The sequence below is a fragment of the Festucalex cinctus genome, chromosome 13 (assembly GCF_051991245.1).
Source record: "Festucalex cinctus isolate MCC-2025b chromosome 13, RoL_Fcin_1.0, whole genome shotgun sequence".
Taxonomy (NCBI): Eukaryota; Metazoa; Chordata; class Actinopteri; order Syngnathiformes; family Syngnathidae; genus Festucalex; species Festucalex cinctus.
Genome location: NC_135423.1, coordinates 26,784,648 through 26,811,665, shown reverse-complemented (window position 1 = coordinate 26,811,665; position 27,018 = coordinate 26,784,648). Strand labels below are relative to the sequence as shown.

General features: G+C 41.2%; 2 protein-coding genes across 8 annotated transcripts in view; one reads left to right on the top strand and one right to left on the bottom strand.

Moving 5' to 3' along the window:
* bcas3 (BCAS3 microtubule associated cell migration factor) overlaps nucleotides 1-27,018 on the bottom strand; it is a 1,025,650-nt gene that overhangs the window by 404,102 nt on the left and 594,530 nt on the right. The window lies entirely within an intron of this gene.
* On the top strand, nucleotides 189-3,193 carry LOC144033716 (uncharacterized). Its single transcript, XM_077542017.1, has 5 exons — nucleotides 189-303; nucleotides 392-460; nucleotides 547-625; nucleotides 2,392-2,499; nucleotides 2,634-3,193. Exons 2-5 carry the CDS (start codon nucleotides 410-412, stop codon nucleotides 2,717-2,719), a joined length of 324 nt encoding a protein of 107 aa, XP_077398143.1. The 5' UTR covers nucleotides 189-303; nucleotides 392-409; the 3' UTR covers nucleotides 2,720-3,193.

The window sequence follows — 27,018 nt, the reverse complement described above, 5'->3', positions numbered from 1 at the left end:
TCTTTGCTTGATAATCGTTGCTATTTGCAGTCAGTAGAGTTCACCAAGTCATTAATCAAAATGTATGGTAAATTTGTCGTAAATATTTAAAAGAAAAGCTAAAGCTAAAAGAGCCTCTTTTCACTGAGCCGATCCAAATGAACCGGCTCACCGCAAAGAACCGAAAATCCCAACACTAGGTGACACCAGCCATGAAACCAGAGTGTTCTGTAGTAAAGCTGGTGTAAAAGCATTGAGGGTGGCAATGTCCAGCATATTGTACAACAGCACCATGGGCCGCCTCCGTGTTCTCCGCTTACATGTGTAGGTGTCAACCATCTGATCTGTTGAATCTACTCTTCCTCCTTTTGTTCTATGAAGTACTGAATCACATCAGGTTTCTTCTTCCTAGTGTTACTGCTTTGTCATCATGCATTGTGCTCAGGACAACATCCTTTCCTTTCTTCGGCACATGGCTCACGTAAGCATTGAATCCAAAATCTGAGCTATGATTCATGACTTGGATGGCTTTGTAATAGGCAGTATGTCTGTCTTGTTCTGGTGTAGAGCCCCTCCAATAGTCAGGTTCTTCTCGAGGAGCGTCTCAGCCAGAGGGACACTGATGAAGAAGTTGTCCATTGTGATGGTGAGACCAATGAGAGAGAGTGAGCAACAAAATATTCAACATTGAATTCAAAATTAGATCAATTCTAACAGTGCTCTAGAACTTATACATTTATTTCCATATTCTATTGCCCCAGTCTGGATGATTCCACTGCTCAGTTTTAGGACAATGTTCTCCCCAAGGTGGCCGTTTCCCTGTGTAGACAAATCCATCTATTATAGTATATAGGGGATCCTTGCATCACACATCCAGAAGATTTTTGTTCCATATTTTCAGGCTTGCTGGGCATATACTTGCAAGAACTTGCACCTGCCATGGAATGGCACCAGCTGTTCATCTAATGGGGTCAAAATCACTGGGAACGAATCATCTTCTGCAATTGTCCAGGAAACATTCCAACACATATCTAAATGCTGCCATCTGGTCTGTTTCCAGATAAAACAACCTGGGCCCGGTTGTTCAAAACTCGGTTATAGCTTTAACCATTGGTTAAGTAGATTTAACCGACTGTTAACTTTAACGGCACAGTTATCTTGTTGTTCAAAACTCTGTTAACTTTAACCGACTGTTAACTTTCTGTTAAAGTTAACACACCTAAGGACCGCCGCTAACTTTTTAACAGTGTGGTTAACTCTGTTTCGTGGCTAATGCTGCCTTCATGATGCCCACTGAGCGCAAGAAAAAGAGTCTATCGAGAGGTTGACTTTGACGTTTGTGATTATTCTGATGAAGAGTTAAGCACACGTTACCTCTTAGTAGTAATAAAATTCCAAGTCTCATGCTGAGGCAAAAGAGAAAGAAAAAAAACGTGTTTTTTACGACAAGTTCTAAAAATGGACAGAGAGAAAACAAAAATAACTTAAAATAAATAATGTCACAAAAACTCCTAAATTACTACAACCATTTTCTTCGTCAGCAGAAAACGTCCGTCTTTTTTTTTTTTTTTTTTTCAGCGATTGCCAGGGGCCATTTGGATAGTCTCCATTGCTTTTGCCGACCTGGATGTAAACAAAAAAAAAAAAAAAAGAAGAATTGTGGGATATATCGGTTCTAACCAGTAATGTAAACGACACAGGTAACTTTGACAGTGCCGTTAACAAACGACGTGACTAGCCATGTTTTGAACAACGCATATTTAGCGGCCGGTTTGTTAACGGCGGGTTAAGAATTTAACCGGCGGTTAGGGGTTGAACAGTGTTTAAAATAACCGAGAATTGAACAACCGGGCCCAGGTTGTTTTTTTTGGCGTCAAACTGTATGAAGTGGCGGATATCCTCATATATCATATATATCACTCTCATACTCTCTCTCTCATTTTTTTTTTTCATTTGTGAAATTTAATTAATTAATGTATTTATTTATTTATTTATTTATTTGGGTGGTAGTAAATGTTCAGCATTGTTTATTTAATAGCAAATCTTTTGTAAACATCAATTTAACAATTACCTTAATTACCTAACCTTAAAACTTGACAAATAAAAAATAAAATAAAATTTCATTCAAATGAGCCAAAGGAATAGCAAAAATAATGGTTTAACATTTTGCAATTTAAATCATAAACGTAAATTAATATTACGAAAAACAGTGTGAATCAAAGGTCTTTTCAATAAACAGTAAATATATAAATTGATAGTTGATGTTAACTTCATTTTCTTGTGGAGTTGTTGTTTTTTTAATTGCCATATTTGTACATTTAAGATTGTGTAAACAAACAAACAAAGCTCAGTTAATTGTAATTATCTTTACTACATGCTAGGCTAAGCTACATGTTGTGTGCTAAAACCCAGACACCAATTCCTCCACCCGCGTATGCGTCAAAGAACGAAGATGGCGGAAGCTAGCAGGAGATGGACGGAGCTTCGAACGGCTCAGGAGAAGCGTCATCATCACAGCAGGTAAAGTTAACAACGTGAATATCCAATTTATTAGTAACTTCTTGTTCTTGTCCCCCCCCCCCCCCCCCCCCCCAAACAATGTATGGCTTCGGACTTAGAGGCTTTTTTTTTTTTTTTTTTTTGTAACCACTCAGACACACACTCACACGCAAGCTTACTTCACGTAAGCCACATGGGGTCTTCCCAAGCGGAAGAGCGAACCCGTACCAACCGGCATTGAAGGCAAGTGACGGTCCCACTCCTCCACCTGGAGCCCTCGGACTTAGAGGCTAACTGTTATAGGTTGCAAGTTAATGGCGTGTGTTTTACTGCGAGCATTAAGTACAGCGCGAATGATAGCACTGACAAAATATAAATAATATGACATACAAACTGCGCGTTTATTGATTAATATATAGCGTCATTTATCGCATTTTCCTGGTCTCATTTCGTCTTTGCAGACACTCTTGACTTCGTCGTTAACTTCCATTTGTATGCAGCACGTTTACATCAAAGCATATTTACACCACAACAAAGTAGTAGAAGTCCTTACGTGGCAACTGTAATGCATGTACTTAAAAAGAGAGGACTATTAATTAGTTCGCTATACTATATTGTATGAACAAGGAATGAGGGTTAATCCAACTGTATCAACACTACTACTTAGAATTAACATATTCACCCCAAAAATAAATCAATACTTATATCGGCCAGCCTCGGGCTCTTTTATTAGGAATAAGATAAGCATCAACACTTGGTGTTACTGCATGCTAATTAGTCAATTTTCTTGACGCCGTCCCCTGTGGTCGGGCGGGGGTGGTTCTGCCCCCCCGTTGTCTGCTCGGTGGCGGTTGCGTCTTGGCCGCTCCCTGGGCCCCCTGTGGGGTGCGGTGTTGGGGTGCTTGCCCTGGTGCCCGGGGCGGTGCCGTCCCGGCGCGGTCCGCTGCTCCGTGCCCGGCGGCGCGGTTCGGGGTGGGTGGGCCTCCGGTGTGCCCCGTGGTTCCCTCTCCCCTCCCCCTTCCTCCCCCCCGTCGCCTCTCCCTCCTCGCCTCCTCCCGCCCATCCTCCTCTGCCTCCCGGTCCCTTTTCCCTTGTCGCCCTCCCTCCTCCTCTCCCCCCCCGCCTCCTGCCCTGCAGCCGCCCTTTCGCCTTCTTGTCGTCTTCTCCCCGCTTCCCCAGCGCTGTGGTCCCCCCCATTTGTGTCCCTGCCCCACCACTTTGTCCCTCCAGTCCCTTTTTTAATGCACCACACATATACATATTCATTTTTTTGGGGGGGATACGGGTGTGTCGGAGTAGGGGAAATTTTTTCCCTCTGCTCCGACTCACCTGCTCCCAATTTTAATGCACCACACGCACACACTTGTATATACACTGGGTGGGGCCACATTCACGGTGTAAGGGTAGAGCTCGCCAGTCGGCGAGCTGGCGGACTCAGTAACAGGGTTAGGTGTCACTAGTACTCTGGCGTGACGACCGGGGCCTCTCCCCACCGGGCTCGGTGTTCTGGTGTTCCGCCTTCTCCCCTGGTGCTTCCTCCTCTGCTTCCCCCCTCCCGCCGCTGTGCAAATCTCGCGCGGCTGGAGGTGGGGTGGGCACATCTTCCCTCTCTGCGCTGCTGCCCGGTGCCGGTTTCCGGGGGGGGGGTGGGGGGTTCTCGCGGGGGGCCGGGTTCGCGGGGGGGGGGGGTGGCGGCCGTCGGGGGGGGGGGGCGGCTCCTTTGGGGGGGGGTGGAGGTATGGGTGGGTGGGGGGTTGGGTGCTGGGGGTCGGGGTGTGTTCGGGGGTTTGGGGGTCGGGGGTGGTGGGGCCTGGGTCGTGGTGGATGGCGGGTTTGGGTGGGGTGCGGGGGGGTCGTGGGGGGATGGGGGCTGGGGACCGGTGGGGCGCTGTGGGGGCCCGCTGGGCCTCGTTCTGCGGCCTTGGGCTCGGGGGTGTGGGCCGGGGCTGGGGCGGGGGTGTTCCGGGTGTCTGGGTCGGCTCGCCGACCGGTGTCCGCTCGGGTGGCTTGGGGGTGGCCTTGGTGCTGCCGCGGCCTGGGGATTCCGGGGGGGTGCTCGCTTTGCTGGACCGCGGTTGACGGCTTCTTTCTTTGGTGGTGGTCCTTATGCATGCCAGATCCGTCGCACCAGCATCTACTGAAACTCAACAGAAGTACCCTCTCCCTCCCACAGCCCCTTGAATCAGTTGGTGCTGGTGTCTGTGGTTCTCACTTTGCTTTATCTATCCTTCCCTCCTTCCTCTCTTTAGTTTTTCCTCTGGTCACTTGAGATCTTAATTTATTAGAAGTATGAGGTTTCTGGGGTTGGCATAAGACTCCGGTTTTGTAACCACGCAGGAGGGGTCTTGTTGGTGCTGGACTTCACTTTGATGGATTGGATGTACTGGCTTCTATTGATCTCACTCTGCCTTATCGATCCTTCCCTCCTTCCTCTCTTTAGTTTTTCCTCTGGGCTCTTGAGATCTCGCTAAATTTGCTGGAATTTAGAGGCTTCCGGGGTTGGCGTAAGACTTTGATTTTGTAATCATGGGGAAGGCAGGAAGTGTTTGGTCGGTGCTGGATGTCACTTTGATTTACCTTTCTTTTCTCTTTATTTCTTTTTTTTTCTGACCTTTTCTCTGGTCTCCTGACCATTTAAATCTCACGACTCTGGCAAGATTCTGAAGTACCTGGTTAAGGCGAAGGGTAATGGGATATTTATAAGGTTTTAGGTGAATGAATGAGTATAAATTTATACGTATTTGCACGCACGCACACGCACGCACGCAAACGCACGCAAACGCACACACGCAAACGCACGCACGCACGCACGCAAACGCACGCACGCAAACGCACGCAAACGCACGCACACATACACACACAAAAAAAAAAAAAAAAAAAAAAAGAGCAATGATGACGAGACGTTGAATCGGTAAGACTACCGAATGAACAATTCTGAGCTCTTCAAAAAAAAAAAGAAAAAAAAAAAAGAAAAAAAAAAGGAATAAGATAAAAAAAAATAAAAAATTAGCCACAACCCAAATATCCTGTTTCAGTCGTCTTTTAAGTTTATTCCAGAGCAACAGTGTGTTATATATAGAAATTATGCTGTAGAATGCAGAGGATGACAGCACTCAATCGAGACAGTTATTGTTTTAGCTTGAAAGCTACTGGTTGGCATATCGATTTGCTGGAAATATTAAGTTTAGAAAATATGTGTTTTGAATGTTTGTCCAACTTAAATATATTATTTCAGATTTTGCATGCTAATGCTAAACTATATATATATATATATATATATATATATATATATATATATATATATATATATATATATATATATATATATATATATATATATATGTAAGCCTGGACTTGGAGACCTGAATTGGAGCAAAGTGAAGACTGCTGGCTGCCAATACATACACATATACATTTATCTATATGGTGCTAATTATTGCTAGTGAGTCCGCTTAATGCACGCAGTAAAACACACGTCCAACACCTTGCAAGCAATAGCATTTAGCCCCTAAGTCCAAAGCCATACATTCTTTGGGGGGGAACAATAACAAATTACTAATAAATTGGATATTCACATTGTTAACTTTACCTGCTGTGATGATGACGCTTCTCCTGAGCTCGAGATGTTACGCTCGAGCCTTCCTACTCGAATCTGATTCGAGCAAATGAAGCGGAGGCGTGTCGAAGCAGTGGTCCGACAACTGCTTCGGACATGCCGAAAATCACGTGACCACTGCAAACGAGGCCTCGGACGTCACAAACGTGTCAACGACTTCACGCTGTTTCATGGGAAAGATGAACTCGGTGTTTGACAAAACTACCTGCAGTAATTAAAGCGCCAATTACTTGATACAAAAAATCTTTTCTCCATTCTAGGATTAAGAAAATACATATCCCATATAATAAAAAACAATATCCCTGTCACAAGCACCGCACTTACACATTATATTCTGTCGAGTAAATTTGACTCTATTTACAGTACGACCAAATAGACAATTTCAGAGTAATATTTGCACTTGGAAGAGAGTAAAATCAATAATAAAATTAATAATAGTCAAAATTCGAACTCAGGACCTTCATTTTGAGAGACAGCTGCTCTACCTGATCGGCCACGGAGCTCCTGACGTCAGTGATGTGTATTAGTATATCGCTGGTCAGCCGGAATCTTCCTGCAAACGGCAGTCTCAAAGCTGAAGCTGCAAATCGGGAGGTGGTTCCTCAACCCATGAGCGATAGGCGTTTAGAGTTCTTTGTTTTTTTTTACCCAATTCTTTATTGTATTCTCTTCTAAGTGTAAATAAATAATAGCCTACTCTAAAAATATTGTTGTGAAAAGCAAAGACAAAAACAATACACAGACTTGAAAGTTCAACTTTAATTGTGCAAATAACACTTTAAAAGGACGACAAAATCCCACAGTTAAAAAAGATAGACATCTACTGAAACTTAATTGAACTTGTGAAATGCTGAGGCTCATACATGATCGCAAGTAATGAAGCTTTGTAAAGAGTGATTCTAAAAATTCCATGTGCGCAGGTTTGACCAGCAGATGGAGCTCTTGCAGTGTGTCAAATGCCTCGAAGCAGTGCTTCGTTTTAGCGCAGCCAGGCGCAATTCTCTCGAAAGTGGTTCATTGTTTCGGAAAAATGAATAAACCAAACTAAACCAAACCAAACCAAAGCCTCGGTTTTCGGAAAGCCTCGGTTTATCCATCCCTATCCCGAGCTAGTGCGCTGTTCAAAGCTCCGTCCATCTCCTGTTAGCTTCCGCCATCTTCGTTCTTTGACGCATGCGCGGGTGGAGGAATCGGTGCACGACTAGTTTCCCCTGTGATCCAGGCATGACGTCATCCAAATTTGCATATTGAAAGTCGTAAAATACAACCCACAGAAGAGATTCGTGCACGTAGTCGTAGCAGTGAGAGTTTTACTGAAAAGGCATTACACTCACAGGTTTTAGATTCGTAGTCACAAGAAAAAAAATTCAAACCCAAATTATTTGGATTTGTAGTCATAAGAAAAAAATTCAAACCCACATTATTTAGATACGTAGTCACAATAAATTCATTCACACCCACGCAATTTTGATTTGTATTTACATGAAAACATTGAAAACACACGGATTGTTACTATTATGGATACATTTCGTTAATCACGTATACGTCTTTTTGACAGTGATCTTACTCCATAGCTTTCGTTTTACGCACGGGATACGTCATCATGATCACGTGACCAGGATAATGGCGTTCACCACGGTATGTTCTTATTTTGATACTTAATCGGTTTAAAAGGAAATTCAGGAAATAAAATGCCAGAGATATTTGCAATTTTATTCCTTGTACACAATGCCTAATCCAACACTGGAAAATTAGTTATTTGAGTGACTAGTTAGCACGTCCGCCTACCAGTGCTGAGGACGCAAGATCGAGTCCAGGCATCGGCCTTTCTGAGTTTGCATGTCCTCCCCGTGCCCGCGTGGGTCTTCTCCGGGTACTCCGGTCTCCTACCACATTCCAAAGACATGCATGGCAGGTTAATTGAACACTCTGAATTGTCCCTAGGTGTGATGGGAGTGTGGAGGCGTGTTCGTCTCTGTGTGACCTGCGATTGGCTGGCAACCAGTTCAGGGTGTACCCCGCCTACTGCCCGAAGCCAGCTGGGATAGGCTCCAGCATCCCCGTGACCCTTGTGAGGAGTAAGCGGTTAAGAAAATGGATGGATGGATGGATGGATGGATGGAGTTAGAGGTCTTGTATCGCTTTAATACTGAAAAGCTATATGGTGTTGAAAACAGTGGTGTTACAACCGTACTACTGAGAAATGTACCGTATTTTCCGCACTATAAGGCGCACTTTCAATGAATGACATATTTTAAAACTTTTTCCATAAATAAGGCGCTACATAGAGGCTGGGGCTACGTTATGCATCCATTAGATGGTGCTGCGCTAAAGGGAATGTCAACAAAACAGTCAGATAGGTCAGTCAAACTTTATTAAAAATTACAAACCAGCTTTCTGACAACTCCATTCACTCCCAAAACGAATAAACAGCTGTTTTATTATTTTCTCTGAGGTAAAGTATTAGTATTAGCTAGCGATTCAAGATGGCGGGATCTTCTGCGCTTGCACCTCATCGATCGTGCAGGGTCATCGATAGCGTGTTGACAGTGAGACCTGTTGCGGCTCAATTTTGATCCATATATAAGGCGCACCGGATTATAACGCACATGGTCAGCTTTTGAAAAAATTGAAGGCTCTTAGCTGCGCCTTATAGTGCGGAAAATACTGTAGTTAAACTAGTAACAACGTTAGTGCTCAACAAAGATTTGTATTCAACTCTCAACACAGTCTTTTTGGGGAAATGTAATTTCCCAGTAGGTCAATTGAAGACAAATGTATTTCATAAGAAGTCAAACATATTGAAGTTTCATTTTCAAGTATTCAGTTTAAAAATGAAATCAATTTTGAAATTGTCAAAAGTGGTGGCTAGAGAGAGAAGTAAGCCTCAAAGACAGGACAAGGAATGTACTGTAGAAGCTGAATAAACTACTAATAAACACCCATCTGTCTCAGAGGCTTCCGGCTTCATTTGATTAGGATTGAGATGAAGAGTAGGGATGTGTGGGCGAGTTTGGGGACGGGTCTGGTAAATATTGGACGGTCATGCTATTTTACTTTTCTTCCTCCACATTCTCCAGACTCTTCTTAATGGGAATGGGAAGTTTGGGATGTGGAGAGGAAAGGCATGAGGTTAGCTGCAGCTTAAATTAACCTCCCCCATATGGTCTGGGAAGGGGTGAGTCCTAAGCCTCCAGGCAACTTCCAACCCATCCCAGCTGTTGGCTTTTCAGGGGCAGAAACACCCCATAACCCCCCCACCCCCCGCACCCGACCAGCGTCTTTTTGGGGGGTTTGTGAACCTTTTTTTCATTCATCAATTATCGTATCCTCAACCAACTGCTGACCCTGTAACTCCTGTCTGTGAGCAAAACTTGGGAAGCAAGATGAGGGGAATGGTCCATATTTAAGATACCCACCCTACTTTGAAAGAGATTGTGCAAGGCTATGCCCAAGTGTGCCAGGACATTAGCAATTACAGTAGGTAACGTTAACTCATAGCAGACATATTGACAGCACTACTGCAATGACCATTTACATTACTATGAATTCCAAAATGTGTGGACATGTATTGGCAGTTTAGAAGATAATGGACATCAGATACTGGCCTAAGCCAGAATTTCCCCCATACAAATCAAATCATAGAGTTTTTTTTTCTTCTCTTTTCTAGTGTTCCTTCATCATCACATATAACATAACATACACAACATGTTAGTCTTTGATTGTTTACACTCAGACTGAATAAAACAGAAATATCAGATATATGAGAAATGATTTTTTTTCTTTCTTAAAGACAAGACTTATGCTAAAATGAAGGCATGAAAATATGAAAAATTATTAATTTTTATCAGTTGTAAACCTACTAAACACTTTGACTTGCAGTAATGTAAATTGCAGTTATAACCACACATTAAATGCATATTACAACAATACAAGAAAATCTGTGAATTTAACACTTCAACATGTCCAACATTAATTTGACTTTTGTTTCATGAAGATTGCACTTCTTGCACACACTTGCAAAAACTGAACTAAAATGCAGTCTCTCTCTCTCGCTCTCGATCGAGGGTTGGACACCTCATGCAATACATTTTCTTTATTTTCATGACTATTTACATTGCCGATTCGAAACTGAATGAACATGTGGAGTTATGTACTTAAAAAAAAGGTGAAATAATTGAAAATGTGTTTTATTTTGTAGTTTCTTTAAAATAGTCACTTTGCTCTGTTGACTTTTTTGCACACTCTTAGTATTCCCTCGATGAGCTTGAAGAGTAGACACCTGAAATGGTTTTCCAACAGTAATGAAGGCATTCCCTTAGGTGAGAGTTCAAGAGTGTGCAAAACAGTACAGAGAGCAGAGGATGGCTAATTTGAAGATACTAGGATATGAAACTTGTTTTCAGTTATTTCACCTTTTTTTGTTCAGTTCATAACTCCACACGGGCCGGGACCAAGGTTGAGTGGAAGTGGGGAAGCGCAAACCGAGCCGGCCAGCCCGCGACCCCGCGGCTCCTGTAATGATCTTTCCGCAGGTTCACCTACGGAAACCTTGTTACGACTTTTACTTCCTCTAGTATAGTCAAGTTTGATCGTCTTCTCGGTGCGCCGCCTGCGCAGGGGAGGCCCATCCCATACTAGCGTGCATCCTTCCCGCATCGTCCCGATGAGTTCACGAACAGTTTGAGCATAGTTCACGACCCGGTCGGGAAATTTTGTCGCCCCGACATGGCACGCAGTCACAACGGGTTTACGCACACTTCACGCCACTTTATGAGTTGTGCCAATTCGTGCCACAAAATCGTGTCAAGGCGCCTTTAATTTTGATACCTTGTCTGCCTATCGCCTCTCTCCGGTCAGTAAAAAAGAAGAAAAGTTAGAACAAATACCTGCTTCCCCCCCCCAGATCATAATTTCTTATATGACAGACATAACATGTAGGATCTAAAAACAAACAAACAAACAAACAAACAGGTAGAAGGGCCAGCAGGCAACCGTGATGCCTCGTCAATAAAATGAGTAACATAATTTCAGCAGTTTCTTCAGTTTAATTCGTGATACTGGACAAAGAAACATCTGGCCACATATTGACCGTTTTATGACTGCTACAGACCAGATTCAAATGAAGACATATGTTGGTGGTCCAGCATAGAAATAAAACAAAACAGATTATTGAAAATACCAGTGTTCGGTAATTCCGTCTCTCCGTTGGCCCTGTCGTTGATGGATGTCCACATTTTTCAGCGAGTGGCCACATTTTCATTTGAATGCTTTATTAGGAAAAGCGAAAAAAAAATAAATAAATACACGGACTGAAAAGGACTGTCTCGTCTGCACTGACCCAGCTCACCGGACGAAAACCCGCTTCAGTTAGTTCTCAGTCCGCGTATTTTTCGAGGCTGTGTGTCATAAGCTATCAAACATACGGCCCGCGGGCCGGATCAGGCCCGCAAAGGGGTTTAATCCGGCCCGCGAGTTAAAAAAAAGAAAAAAGAAAAAAAAAATATTAAAACATAAATTTGTAACTTCACAAGCAGTCCTCAGATGAGCAATGCAACTTGTACTCGTCTTGGATGTCATTATTTTACACACAACTTAAAAGTTACGGTTTGTTTAATTATTATTATTATTATTATTAGGGCCCGAGCAGCTACCGCTGCGAGGTCCCTATTGTTTTTCGATCGGATTATTATTATTAGGGCCCGAGCAGCTACCGCTGCGAGGTCCCTATTGTTTTTGTAAAAATTATTATTATTATTATTAGGGCCCGAGCAGCGACCGCTTAAATGCATATTACAACAATACAAGAAAATCTGTGAATTTAACACTCCAAAAAATCTCAAACGCCACCTAGTGGTTACAATAAATGTCATACTTTACGTTTTTAGCTACTGTGCTGAGCTTGTTGAAGGGATCCATTTGAAAATTGGTCAGAAAAGCCTTAAGATGTTGATCATGCCCCACACCGAATATTGTAACTTTTCGCCAAAGGGCGTGGCCGCTACGGTGACGCAAAGTCTGAAGATTTTTCGTGAAAATAAAAGCTGCATTAACTTGACCGAGATGATCCTATCTTCTCAAAATTTCACACATTTGATGAGAGTCCAGCCCTAAAGACATCTACTGACTTATATTTCATCTAACTGATAGCGCCACCTACTGGCAATTTTTTTTCTTACGATTTTTCTTCTACGTTTTTCTCCAAACACGTTAACTGGACCTACCTCATATTTGCTCAGATGAGGGTTTCGACCTTCATGATGTCACAACACGAAGTTTGTGAGTTTTCGCGAATTGTTGTGGGTGTGGCTCAGCGCTGTTCGCCAAGAAAACAACGCCAGTTTTGAGGGTCTAAACATGCACAGAAACTCATGAAACTTGGCACACACATCTGGCCTGGTAAAATAAGCAATATTTTATTGTTGATTGTGCTATTTTTACAAAAATGACTCAATAGCGCCCCCTAGACGTTTTTAACGAAGCAGCCCCGGTTGTACGTTTAAGCAAGAACGACGAATATTTTTAGGTGTATGAGGGAGCCCAAGACCTACAAAAAAGTCTCTTGGACCCATATGCTAAAATGAACAGGAAGTGAGCTACGAATTTTTGAATGTCCCATTTTTGACGATTTTTGCACATTCACAGGGGGCAGACTTTTGCCCACTTCTCCTACACGTTTCATCTGACTGAGTGAAGACTTGACCTGGACCATGTCAAGACCTGAGCCAACGACAGGGGGAAAAATCTTGACCTTTCGAAATACTATATGATGAGGGCGGGGCATCAAAATTTGTGTTTCGCAATGTAAAAGGATATGCTTGATAACTCCCCGGTACATGCTCCAAAAAATCCCAAACTTGACATGTATGTTTATCGTCAAGGCCTGAAGTTATCTCTATGACAACATTCAGTTATATATGCAGCGCCACCTAGCCCTTGAGGCATGAAAAAAAAATACCCCACATACGGTATTTTGTACAAAAAATGTAAACTCATTCTAAGTGTGATAACGAAGTCATTTATGAATATTCTTTTAGTTTCCACCACTCAATATGTTCACTGGCATCAGACCGATCCAAACATACGTATTTTTTATTTAGTTTTTTTTTTTTTTTTGATCGCCTCTATGGACAATAAAAGCAACATTGTGCAATGAGTACGAGCGATGATGTGTGTATATCTACTTTTACGAAAAATACCAATCAGGGCAACTCATTGCCTAAAAATAAAAAAAAGACGCTGATTTTTGCAGATCTTAACAATCACCAAAACCCATTGAGCTTGACACACTCATCACACCTGGCAAAAAAAAAAAAAAATCCACATGTTTATCATGCCATTTTCAAAGAAATTCTGCTTCCAATGTGCCAGTACCCCAATGTGCAAGTTCCCCAACGTGCAAGTACCCCAACGTGGCCCGGGCTGCGAGGGCCCTTTATAGCTGCTCGCAGCTCTAGTTATTATTATTATTCTTTATTCTCCGCAAACGATCGCGATTTTGGGTACCTAAACATTCACGAAAACTCACCGAACTTTGCACACTCCTCAGGCCCGGCGAAAAATTTTAGATTATTAAGTCGTCATAACAATGCGACTCGATAGCGCCCCCTAGCGTAGAAAAATAAAAACCAAGCCCGGCACGTTTGAGCTAGAGCAACAAAAATTGGCAGGCACGTGTAGCACCCCGAGACGCACAAAAAAGTCTATTGGGACCATGTAGCTAAAATGTACAGGAAGTGAGCTATGAATTTTTTAATGTCCAATTTTGGCCTATTTTGGCACATTCACTGTGGTCATGCTTTTTCCCCCTTTGCAAACATTTTTCATCCAATTGACTTCAAACTTGGCATTTATCATCTCAAGACCTGAGAGAACAACTGGGCAAAACATCTTGCCTTTTTGAAATACTATATGACGGGTGCGGGGCATCAAATATTGCCTTTAAAATTTCATTTGTCCAGAAAGAGGAAATGCTTAATAACTCCCATGTTCAAGCTCCAAAAAATCTCAAACTTCTCAGGCAACGTAATAGTCACGGCCTGAAAACATCTATATGATAAAATTCAGTTATACATATAGCGCCACCTCGTGGTTACAATAAATGTCATACTTTACGTTTTTAGCTACTGTGCTGAGCTTGTTGAAGGGATCCATTTGAAAATTGGTCAGAAAAGCCTTAAGATGTTGATCATGCCCCACACCGAATATTGTAACTTTTTGCCAAAGGGCGTGGCTGCTACGGTGACGCAAAGTCTGAAGATTTTTCGTGAAAATAAAAGCTGCATTAACTTGACCGAGATGATCCTATCTTCTCAAAATTTCACACATTTGATGAGAGTCCAGCCCTAAAGACATCTACTGACTTATATTTCATCTAACTGATAGCCCCACCTAGTGGCAATTTTTTTTCTTACGAATTTTCTTCTACATTTTTCTCCAAACACGTTAACTGGACCTACCTCATATTTGCTCAGATGAGGGTTTCGGCCTTCATGATGTCACAACACGAAGTTTGTGAGTTTTCGCGAATTGCTGTGGGTGTGGCTAAGCGCTGTTCGCCAAGAAAACGCCAGTTTTGAGGGTCTAAACATGCACAGAAACTCCTGAAACTTGGCACACACATCTGGCCTGGTAAAATGAGCAATATTTTATTGTTGATTGTGCTATTTTTACAAAAATGACTCAATAGCGCCCCCTAGAATTTTTAACGAAGCAGCCCCGGTTGTACGTTTAAGCAAGAACGACGAATATTTTTAGGTGTATGAGGGAGCCCAAGACCTACAAAAAAGTCTCTTGGACCCATATGCTAAAATGAACAGGAAGTGAGCTACGAATTTTTGAATGTCCCATTTTTGACGATTTTTGCACATTCACAGGGGGCAGACTTTTGCCCACTTCTCCTACACGTTTCATCTGACTGAGTTAAGACTTGACCTGGACCATGTCAAGACCTGAGCCAACGACAGGGGGAAAAATCTTGACCTTTCGAAATACTATATGATGAAGGCGGGGCATCAAAATTTGTGTTTCGCACTGAAAAAGGATATGCATAATAACTCCCAAAAACACAAAAACATGCTCCAAAAAATCCCAAACTTGACATGTATGTTTATCGTCAAGGCCTGAAGCTATCTCTATGACAACATTCAGTTATATATGCAGCGCCACCTAGCCCTTGAGGCATAAAAAAAAAAAACCCCACATACGGTATTTTGTACAAAAAATGTAAACTCATTCTAAGTGTGATAACTAAGTCATTTATGAATATTCTTTTAGTTTCCACCACTCAAAATGTTCACTGGCATCAGACTTATCCAAACATATATATATTTTTATTTATTTTTGATAGCCTCTGTGGACATTAAAAGCAATATCGTGAATGAAGGATATGCTTAATAACTCCACGGTACATGCTCCAAAAAAAATCCCACACTTGACATGTATGCTTATAATCAAGGCCTGAAGGTATCTCGATGACAACATTCAGTTATAAATACAGCGCCACCTAGCCCTTGAGGCTTATATAAAAAAAAAAACCCCACATACGGTATTTTGTACAAAAAAATGTTAACTCATTCTAAGTGTGATGACTAAGTCATTTATGAATATTCTTTTAGTTTCCACCACTCAAATTGTTCACTGGCTTCACACCGATCCAAACGTATGTACGTTTCCATTTTGTTTTATTCATTTTTGATTGCCCCTTTGGACAATAAAAGTAACATTGTGCAATGAGTACAACGAGCGATGATGTATATATACACTTTTACAAAAAATACCAATCAGGAGAACTCATTGCCTAAAAATAAAAAAGGACGCTGATTTTTGCAGGTCTTAACAATCACCAAAACCCGTTGAGCTTGACACACACTGGCAAAAAAATATTCTACATGTAAACGTTTATTATGCCATTTTCAAAGAAATTTTGCTTCCAATATGCCAGTACCCCAACGTGCCAGTACCCCAACGTGCCAGTACCCTAACGTGCAAGTACCCCAACGTGCAAGGACTCCAACGTGGCCCGGGCTGCGAGGGCCCTTTATAGCTGCTCGCAGCTCTAGTTAGGGCCCGAGCAGCGACCGCTGCGAGGTCCCTATTGTTTTTGTAAAAATTCTTCTTCTTCTTCTTCTTCTTCTTCTTCTTCTTCTTTATTCTCCGCAAACGATCGCGATTTTGGGTACCTAAACATTCACGAAAACTCACCGAACTTTGCACACTCCTCAGGCCCGGCGAAAAATTTGATATTATTAAGTCGTCATAACAATGCGACTCGATAGCGCCCCCTAGCGTAGAAAAATAAAAACCAAGCCCGGCACGTTTGAGCTAGAGCAACAAAAATTGGCAGGCACGTGTAGCACCCCGAGACGCACAAAAAAGTCTATTGGGACCATGTAGCTAAAATGTACAGGAAGTGAGCTATGAATTTTTTTATGTCCAATTTTGGCCTATTTTGGCACATTCACTGTGGTCATGCTTTTTCCCCCTTTGCAAACATTTTTCATCCAATTGACTTCAAACTTGGCATTTATCATCTCAAGACCTGAGAGAACAACTGGGCAAAACATCTTGCCTTTTTGAAATACTATATGACGGGTGCGGGGCATCAAATATTGCCTTTAAAATTTCATTTGTCCAGAAAGAGCAAATGCTTAATAACTCCCATGTTCAAGCTCCAAAAAATCTCAAACTTCTCAGGCAACGTAATAGTCGCGGCCTGAAAACATCTATATGATAAAATTCAGTTATACATATAGCGCCACCTAGTGGTTACAATAAATGTCATACTTTACGTTTTTAGCTACTGTGCTGAGCTTGTTGAAGGGATCCATTTGAAAATTGGTCAGACAAGGCTTAAGATGTTGATCATGCCCCACACCGAATATTGTAACTTTTCGCCAAAGGGCGTGGCCGCTACGGTGACGCAAAGTCTGAAGATTTTTCGTGAAAATAAAAGCTGCATTAACTTGACCGAGATGATCCTATCTTCTCAAAATTTCACACATTTGATGAGAGTCCAGCCCTAAAGACATCTACTGACTTATATTTCATCTAACTGATAGCGCCACCTAGTGGCAATTTTTTTTATTACGAATTTTCTTCTACGTTTTTCTCCAAACACGTTAACTGGACCTACCTCATATTTGCTCAGATGAGGGTTTCGGCCTTCATGATGTCACAACACGAAGTTTGTGAGTTTTCGCGAATTGCTGTGGGTGTGGCTAAGCGCTGTTCGCCAAGAAAACAACGCCAGTTTTGAGGGTCTAAACATGCACAGAAACTCATGAAACTTGGCACACACATCTGGCCTGGTAAAATGAGCAATATTTTATTGTTGATTGTGCTATTTTTACAAAAATGACTCAATAGCGCCCCCTAGAAGTTTTTAACGAAGCAGCCCCGGTTGTACGTTTAAGCAAGAACGACGAATATTTTTAGGTGTATGAGGGAGCCCAAGACCTACAGAAAAGTCTCTTGGACCCATATGCTAAAATGAACAGGAAGTGAGCTACGAATTTTTGAATGTCCCATTTTTGACAATTTTTGCACATTCACAGGGCGCAGACTTTTGCCCACTTCTCCTACACGTTTCATCTGACGGAGTTAAGACTTGACCTGGACCATGTCAAGACCTGAGCCAACGACAGGGGGAAAAATCTTGACCTTTCGAAATATTATATGATGAAGGCGGGGCATCAAAATTTGTGTTTCGCACTGAAAAAGGATATGCTTAATAACACCCCGGTACATGCTCCAAAAAATCCCAAACTTGACATGTATGTTTATCGTCAAGGCCTGAAGCTATCTCTATGACAACATTCAGTTATATATGCAGCGCCACCTTGCCCTTGAGGCATAAAAAAAAAATACCCCACATACGGTATTTTGTACAAAAAATGTAAACTCATTCTAAGTGTGATAACTAAGTCATTTATGAATATTCTTTTAGTTTCCACCACTCAAAATGTTCACTGGCATCAGACTTATCCAAACATATATATATTTTTATTTATTTTTGATAGCCTCTGTGGACATTAAAAGCAATATCGTGAATGAAGGATATGCTTAATAACTCCACGGTACATGCTCCAAAAAAAATCCCACACTTGACATGTATGCTTATAATCAAGGCCTGAAGGTATCTCGATGACAACATTCAGTTATAAATACAGCGCCACCTAGCCCTTGAGGCTTATATAAAAAAAAAAAAACACATACGGTATTTTGTACAAAAAAATGTAAACTCATTCTAAGTGTGATGACTAAGTCATTTCTGAATATTCTTTTAGTTTCCACCACTCAAATTGTTCACTGGCTTCACACCGATCCAAACGTATGTACGTTTCCATTTTGTTTTATTCATTTTTGATTGCCCCTTTGGACAATAAAAGTAACATTGTGCAATGAGTACAACGAGCGATGATGTATATATACACTTTTACAAAAAATACCAATCAGGGCAACTCATTGCCTAAAAATAAAAAAGGACGCTGATTTTTGCAGGTCTTAACAATCACCAAAACCCGTTGAGCTTGACACACACTGGCAAAAAAAATATTCTACATGTAAACGTTTATTATGCCATTTTCAAAGAAATTTTGCTTCCAATATGCCAGTACCCCAACGTGCCAGTACCCCAACGTGCCAGTACCCTAACGTGCCAGTACCCTAACGTGCAAGTACCCCAACGTGCAAGGACTCCAACGTGGCCCGGGCTGCGAGGGCCCTTTATAGCTGCTCGCAGCTCTAGTTATTATTAGGGCCCGAGCAGCGACCGCTGCGAGGTCCCTATTGTTTTTGTAAAAATTATTATTATTATTATTATTATTATTATTATTATTATTATTATTAGGGCCCGAGCAGCGACCGCTGCGAGGTCCCTCTTGTTTTTGTAAGAATTATTATTATTATTCTTCTCCGTAAACGATCTCATTTTTGAGGGCCTAAACATTTACGAAAACTCACCAAACTTTGCAGTCTCTTCGTGCCCGGTGAAAAATTTGATATTATGTAGTTGTCATAACAACGCAACTCTATAGCGCCACCTAGCGTAGAAAAATAAAAACCAATCCCGGCCCGTTTGAGCTAGAGCTACGAACATTGGCAGGCACGTGTAGCACCCCGAGACGCACAAAAAAGTCAGTGGAAGCCATTTCCTAAAATGTACAGGAAGTGAGCTATGAATTTTTGAATGTCCAATTTTGGCCCATTTTGGCACATTCACTGTGGTCATACTTTTTCCCCCTTTGCAAATATTTTTCAGCCAGTTGACTTCAAACTTGCCATGTATCATCTCAACACCTGAGACAACAACTGGGCAAAATATCTTGACTTTTTGAAATACTATATGACGGGGGCGGGGCATCAAATATTGCCTTTAAAATTTCATTTGTCCAGAAAGACAAAATGCTGAATAACTCCCATGTACAAGCTCCAAAAAATCTCAAACTTCTCATGCAACTTAATAGTCACGGCCTGAAGACATCTATATGATAAAATTCTGTTATATATATAGCACCACCTAGTGGTGACAATAAATGTCATACTTTACGTTTTTAGCTACTGTGCTGAGCTCGTTGAAGGGATCCAGTTGAAAATTGGTCAGAAAAGCCTTAAGATGTTGATGATGCCCCACACAGAATATTGTAACTTTTCGCCAAAGGGCGTGGCCGCTACGGTGCCGCAAAGTCTGGTAATTTTTCGTGGCAATAAAAGCTGCTTTAACTTGACCCAGATGATCCTATCTTCTCAAAATTTCACACATTTGATGAGAGTCCAGCCCTTAAGACATCTACGTACTTATATTTCATCTTACTGATAGCGCCACCTACTGGCAATTTTTTTTCTTACGATTTTTCTTCAATGTTTTTCTCCAACCCCATGAACTGCACCTACCTCATATTTGCTCAGATGAGGGTTTCGGTCTTCATGATGTCACAATACGAAGTTTGTGAGTTTTCACGAATCGCTGTGGGCGTGGCTAAGCGCTGTTCGCCAAGAAAACAACACCAATTTTGAGGGCCTAAACTGGCACAAAAACTCCTGAAACTTGGCACACACATCTGGACTGGTAAAATGAGCAATATTTTATTGTTGATTGTGCTATTTTTACAAAAATGACTCAATAGCGCCCCCTCGAAATTTTTAACGAAGCAGCCCCGGTTGTACGTTTAAGCAAGAACGACGAATATTTTTAGGTGTATGAGGGACTCCAAGACCTACAAAAAAGTCTCTTGTACCCATATGCTAAAATGAACAGGAAGTGAGCTACGAATTTTTGAATGTCCCATTTTTGACGATTTTTGCACATTCACAGGGGGCAGACTTTTGCCCACTTCTCCTACACGTTTCATCCGACTAAGTTAAGACTTGGCCTGGACCATGTCAAGACCTGAGCCAACGACAGGGGGAAAAATCTTGACCTTTCGAAATACCATATGATGAAGGCGGGGCATCAAAATTTGTGTTTCGCACTGAAAAAGGATATGCTTAATAACTCCCCGGTACATGCTCCAAAAAATCACAAACTTGACATGTATGTTTATCGTCAAGGCCTGAAGCTATCTCTATGACAACATTCAGTTATATATGCAGCGCCACCTAGCCCTTGAGGCATAAAAAAAAAATACCCCACATACGGTATTTTGTACAAAAAATGTAAACCCATTCTAAGTGTGATAACTAAGTCATTTATGAATATTCTTTTAGTTTCCACCACTCAAAATGTTCACTGGCATCAGACTTATCCAAACATATATATATTTTTATTTATTTTTGATAGCCTCTGTGGACATTAAAAGCAATATCGTGAATGAAGGATATGCTTAATAACTCCACGGTACATGCTCCAAAAAAAATCCCACACTTGACATGTATGCTTATAATCAAGGCCTGAAGGTATCTCGATGACAACATTCAGTTATAAATACAGCGCCACCTAGCCCTTGAGGCTTATATAAAAAAAAAAAAAACACATATGATATTTTGTACAAAAAATGTAAACTCATTCTAAGTGTGATGACTAAGTCATTTATGAATATTCTTTTAGTTTCCACCACTCAAATTGTTCACTGGCTTCACACCGATCCAAACGTATGTACGTTTCCATTTTGTTTTATTCATTTTTGATTGCCCCTTTGGACAATAAAAGTAACATTGTGCAAGGAGTACAACGAGCGATGATGTATATATACACTTTTACAAAAAATACCAATCAGGGCAACTCATTGCCTAAAAATAAAAAAGGACGCAGATTTTTGCAGGTCTTAACAATCCCCAAAACCCGTTGAGCTTGACACACACTGGCAAAAAAAATATTCTACATGTAAACGTTTATTATGCCATTTTCAAAGAAAATCTACTTCCAATATGCCAGTACCCCAACGTGCCAGTACCCTAACGTGCAAGTACCCCAACGTGCAAGGACTCCAACGTGGCCCGGGCTGCGAGGGCCCTTTATAGCTGCTCGCAGCTCTAGTTATTCTTCTTCTTCTTCTTCTTCTTCTCCGTAAACGATCGCATTTTTGAGGGCCTAAACATTTACGAAAACTCACCAAACTTTGCAGTCTCTTCGGGCCCGGCGAAAAATTTGATATTATGTAGTTGCCATAACAATGCCACTCTATAGCGCCCCCTAGCGTAGAAAAATAAAAACCAATCCCGGCCCGTTTGACCTAGAGCAACGAATATTGCCAGGTACGTGTAGCACCCCGAGACGCACAAAAAAGTCAATGGAAGCCATTTCCTAAAATGTACAGGAAGTGAGCTATGAATTTTTGAATGTCCAATTTTGGCCCATTTTGGCACATTCACTGTGGTCATACTTTTTCCCCCTTTGCAAATATTTTTCAGCCAGTTGACTTCAAACTTGCCATGTATCATCTCAACACCTGAGACAACAACTGGGCAAAATATCTTGACTTTTTGAAATACTATATGACGGGGGCGGGGCATCAAATATTGCCTTTAAAATTTCATTTGTCCAGAAAGACAAAATGCTGAATAACTCCCATGTACAAGCTCCAAAAAATCTCAAACTTCTCATGCAACTTAATAGTCACGGCCTGAAGACATCTATATGATAAAATTCTGTTATATATATAGCACCACCTAGTGGTGACAATAAATGTCATACTTTACGTTTTTAGCTACTGTGCTGAGCTCGTTGAAGGGATCCAGTTGAAAATTGGTCAGAAAAGCCTTAAGATGTTGATGATGCCCCACACAGAATATTGTAACTTTTCGCCAAAGGGCGTGGCCGCTACGGTGCCGCAAAGTCTGGTAATTTTTCGTGGCAATAAAAGCTGCTTTAACTTGACCCAGATGATCCTATCTTCTCAAAATTTCACACATTTGATGAGAGTCCAGCCCTTAAGACATCTACGTACTTATATTTCATCTTACTGATAGCGCCACCTACTGGCAATTTTTTTTCTTACGATTTTTCTTCAATGTTTTTCTCCAACCCCATGAACTGCACCTACCTCATATTTGCTCAGATGAGGGTTTCGGTCTTCATGATGTCACAATACGAAGTTTGTGAGTTTTCACGAATCGCTGTGGGCGTGGCTAAGCGCTGTTCGCCAAGAAAACAACACCAATTTTGAGGGCCTAAACTGGCACAAAAACTCCTGAAACTTGGCACACACATCTGGACTGGTAAAATGAGCAATATTTTATTGTTGATTGTGCTATTTTTACAAAAATGACTCAATAGCGCCCCCTCGAAATTTTTAACGAAGCAGCCCCGGTTGTACGTTTAAGCAAGAACGACGAATATTTTTAGGTGTATGAGGGACTCCAAGACCTACAAAAAAGTCTCTTGTACCCATATGCTAAAATGAACAGGAAGTGAGCTACGAATTTTTGAATGTCCCATTTTTGACGATTTTTGCACATTCACAGGGGGCAGACTTTTGCCCACTTCTCCTACACGTTTCATCCGACTGAGTTAAGACTTGGCCTGGACCATGTCAAGACCTGAGCCAACGACAGGGGGAAAAATCTTGACCTTTCGAAATACCATATGATGAAGGCGGGGCATCAAAATTTGTGTTTCGCACTGAAAAAGGATATGCTTAATAACTCCCCGGTACATGCTCCAAAAAATCACAAACTTGACATGTATGTTTATCGTCAAGGCCTGAAGCTATCTCTATGACAACATTCAGTTATATATGCAGCGCCACCTAGCCCTTGAGGCATAAAAAAAAAATACCCCACATACGGTATTTTGTACAAAAAATGTAAACCCATTCTAAGTGTGATAACTAAGTCATTTATGAATATTCTTTTAGTTTCCACCACTCAAAATGTTCACTGGCATCAGACTTATCCAAACATATATATATTTTTATTTATTTTTGATAGCCTCTGTGGACATTAAAAGCAATATCGTGAATGAAGGATATGCTTAATAACTCCACGGTACATGCTCCAAAAAAAATCCCACACTTGACATGTATGCTTATAATCAAGGCCTGAAGGTATCTCGATGACAACATTCAGTTATAAATACAGCGCCACCTAGCCCTTGAGGCTTATATAAAAAAAAAAAAAACACATATGATATTTTGTACAAAAAATGTAAACTCATTCTAAGTGTGATGACTAAGTCATTTATGAATATTCTTTTAGTTTCCACCACTCAAATTGTTCACTGGCTTCACACCGATCCAAACGTATGTACGTTTCCATTTTGTTTTATTCATTTTTGATTGCCCCTTTGGACAATAAAAGTAACATTGTGCAAGGAGTACAACGAGCGATGATGTATATATACACTTTTACAAAAAATACCAATCAGGGCAACTCATTGCCTAAAAATAAAAAAGGACGCAGATTTTTGCAGGTCTTAACAATCCCCAAAACCCGTTGAGCTTGACACACACTGGCAAAAAAAATATTCTACATGTAAACGTTTATTATGCCATTTTCAAAGAAATTTTACTTCCAATATGCCAGTACCCCAACGTGCCAGTACCCTAACGTGCAAGTACCCCAACGTGCAAGGACTCCAACGTGGCCCGGGCTGCGAGGGCCCTTTATAGCTGCTCGCAGCTCTAGTTATTCTTCTTCTTCTTCTTCTTCTTCTCCGTAAACGATCGCATTTTTGAGGGCCTAAACATTTACGAAAACTCACCAAACTTTGCAGTCTCTTCGGGCCCGGCGAAAAATTTGATATTATGTAGTTGCCATAACAATGCCACTCTATAGCGCCCCCTAGCGTAGAAAAATAAAAACCAATCCCGGCCCGTTTGACCTAGAGCAACGAATATTGCCAGGTACGTGTAGCACCCCGAGACGCACAAAAAAGTCAATGGAAGCCATTTCCTAAAATGTACAGGAAGTGAGCTATGAATTTTTGAATGTCCAATTTTGGCCCATTTTGGCACATTCACTGTGGTCATACTTTTTCCCCCTTTGCAAATATTTTTCAGCCAGTTGACTTCAAACTTGCCATGTATCATCTCAAGACCCAAGACAACAACTGGGCAAAATATCTTGACTTTTTGGAATACTATATGACGGGGGCGGGGCATCAAATATTGATTTTAAAATTTAATTTGTCCAGAAAGACAAAATGCTGAATAACTCCCATGAACAAGCTCCAAAAAATCTCAAACTTCTCACGCAACTTAATAGTCACGGCCTGAAAACATCTATATGATACAATTCTGTTATATATATAGCGCCACCTAGTGGTGACAATAAATGTCATACTTTACGTTTTTAGCTACTGTGCCAAGCTCTTTGAAGGGATCCAGTTGAAAATTGGTCAGACAAGCCTTAAGATGTTGATCATGCCCCACACCGAATATTGTAACTTTTCGCCAAAGAGCGTGGCCGCTACGGTGCCGCAAAGTCTGGTAATTTTTCGTGGCAATAAAAGCTGCTTTTACTTGACCCAGGTCATCCTATCTTCTCAAAATTTCACACATTTGATGAGAGTCCAGCCCCTAAGACATCTACGAACTTATATTTCATCTTACTGATAGCGCCACCTTCTGGCAATTTTTTTTCTTACGATTTTTCTTAAATGTTTTTCTCCAACCACATTAACTGCACCTACCTCATATTTGCTCAGATGAGGGTTTCGGTCTTCATGATGTCACAACACGAAGTTTGTGAGTTTTCGCGAATCGCTGTGGGCGTGGCTAAGCGCTGTTCGCCAAGAAAACAACGCCAGTTTTGAGGGTCTAAACATGCACAGAAACTCCTGAAACTTGGCACACACATCTGGCCTGGTAAAATGAGCAATATTTTATTGTTGATTGTGCTATTTTTACAAAAATGACTCAATAGCGCCCCCTCGAAATTTTTAACGAAGCAGCCCCGGTTGTACGTTTAAGCAAGAACGCCGAATATTTTTAGGTGTATGAGGGAGCCCAAGACCTACAAAAAAGTCTCTTGTACCCATATGCTAAAATGAACAGGAAGTGAGCTACGAATTTTTGAATGTCCCATTTTTGACGATTTTTGCACATTCACAGGGGGCAGACTTTTGCCCACTTCTCCTACACGTTTCATCCGACTGAGTTAAGACTTGACCTGGACCATGTCAAGACCTGAGCCAACGACAGGGGGGAAAATTTTGACTTTTCGAAATACTATATGATGAGGGCGGGGCATCAAAATTTGTGTTTCACAATGAAAAAGGATATGCTTGATAACTCCCCGGTACATGCTCCAAAAAATCCCAAACTTGACATGTATGTTTATCGTCAAGGCCTGAAGTTATCTCTATGACAACATTCAGTTATATATGCAGCGCCACCTAGCCCTTGAGGCATGAAAAAAAAATACCCCACATATGGTATTTTGTACAAAAAATGTAAACTCATTCTAAGTGTGATAACTAAGTCATTTATGAATATTCTTTTAGTTTCCACCACTCAAAATGTTCACTGGCATCAGACTTATCCAAACATATATATATTTTTATTTATTTTTGATAGCCTCTGTGGACATTAAAAGCAATATCGTGAATGAAGGATATGCTTAATAACTCCACGGTACATGCTCCAAAAAAAATCCCACACTTGACATGTATGCTTATAATCAAGGCCTGAAGGTATCTCGATGACAACATTCAGTTATAAATACAGCGCCACCTAGCCCTTGAGGCTTATATAAAAAAAAAAAAAACACATACGGTATTTTGTACAAAAAAATGTAAACTCATTCTAAGTGTGATGACTAAGTCATTTCTGAATATTCTTTTAGTTTCCACCACTCAAATTGTTCACTGGCTTCACACAGATCCAAACGTATGTACGTTTCCATTTTGTTTTATTCATTTTTGATTGCCCCTTTGGACAATAAAAGTAACATTGTGCAATGAGTACAACGAGCGATGATGTATATATACACTTTTACAAAAAATACCAATCAGGGCAACTCATTGCCTAAAAATAAAAAAGGACGCTGATTTTTGCAGGTCTTAACAATCACCAAAACCCGTTGAGCTTGACACACACTGGCAAAAAAAATATTCTACATGTAAACGTTTATTATGCCATTTTCAAAGAAATTTTGCTTCCAATATGCCAGTACCCCAACGTGCAAGGACCCCAACGTGGCCCGGGCTGCGAGGGCCCTTTATAGCTGCTCGCAGCTCTAGTTATTATTATTCTTCTTCTTCTTCTTCTTCTCCGTAAACAATCGCATTTTTGAGTACCTAAACATTCACGAAAACTCACCAAACTTTGCACACTCCTCAGGCCCGGCAAAAAATTTGATATTATGAAGTCGTCATAACAACGCGACTCTATAGCGCCCCCTAGCGTAGAAAAATAAAAACCAAGCCTGGCACGTTTGAGCTAGAGCAACGAAAATTGGCAGGCACGTGTAGCACCCCGAGACGCACAAAAAAGTCTATTGGGACCATGTAGCTAAAATGTACAGGAAATGAGCTATGAATTTTT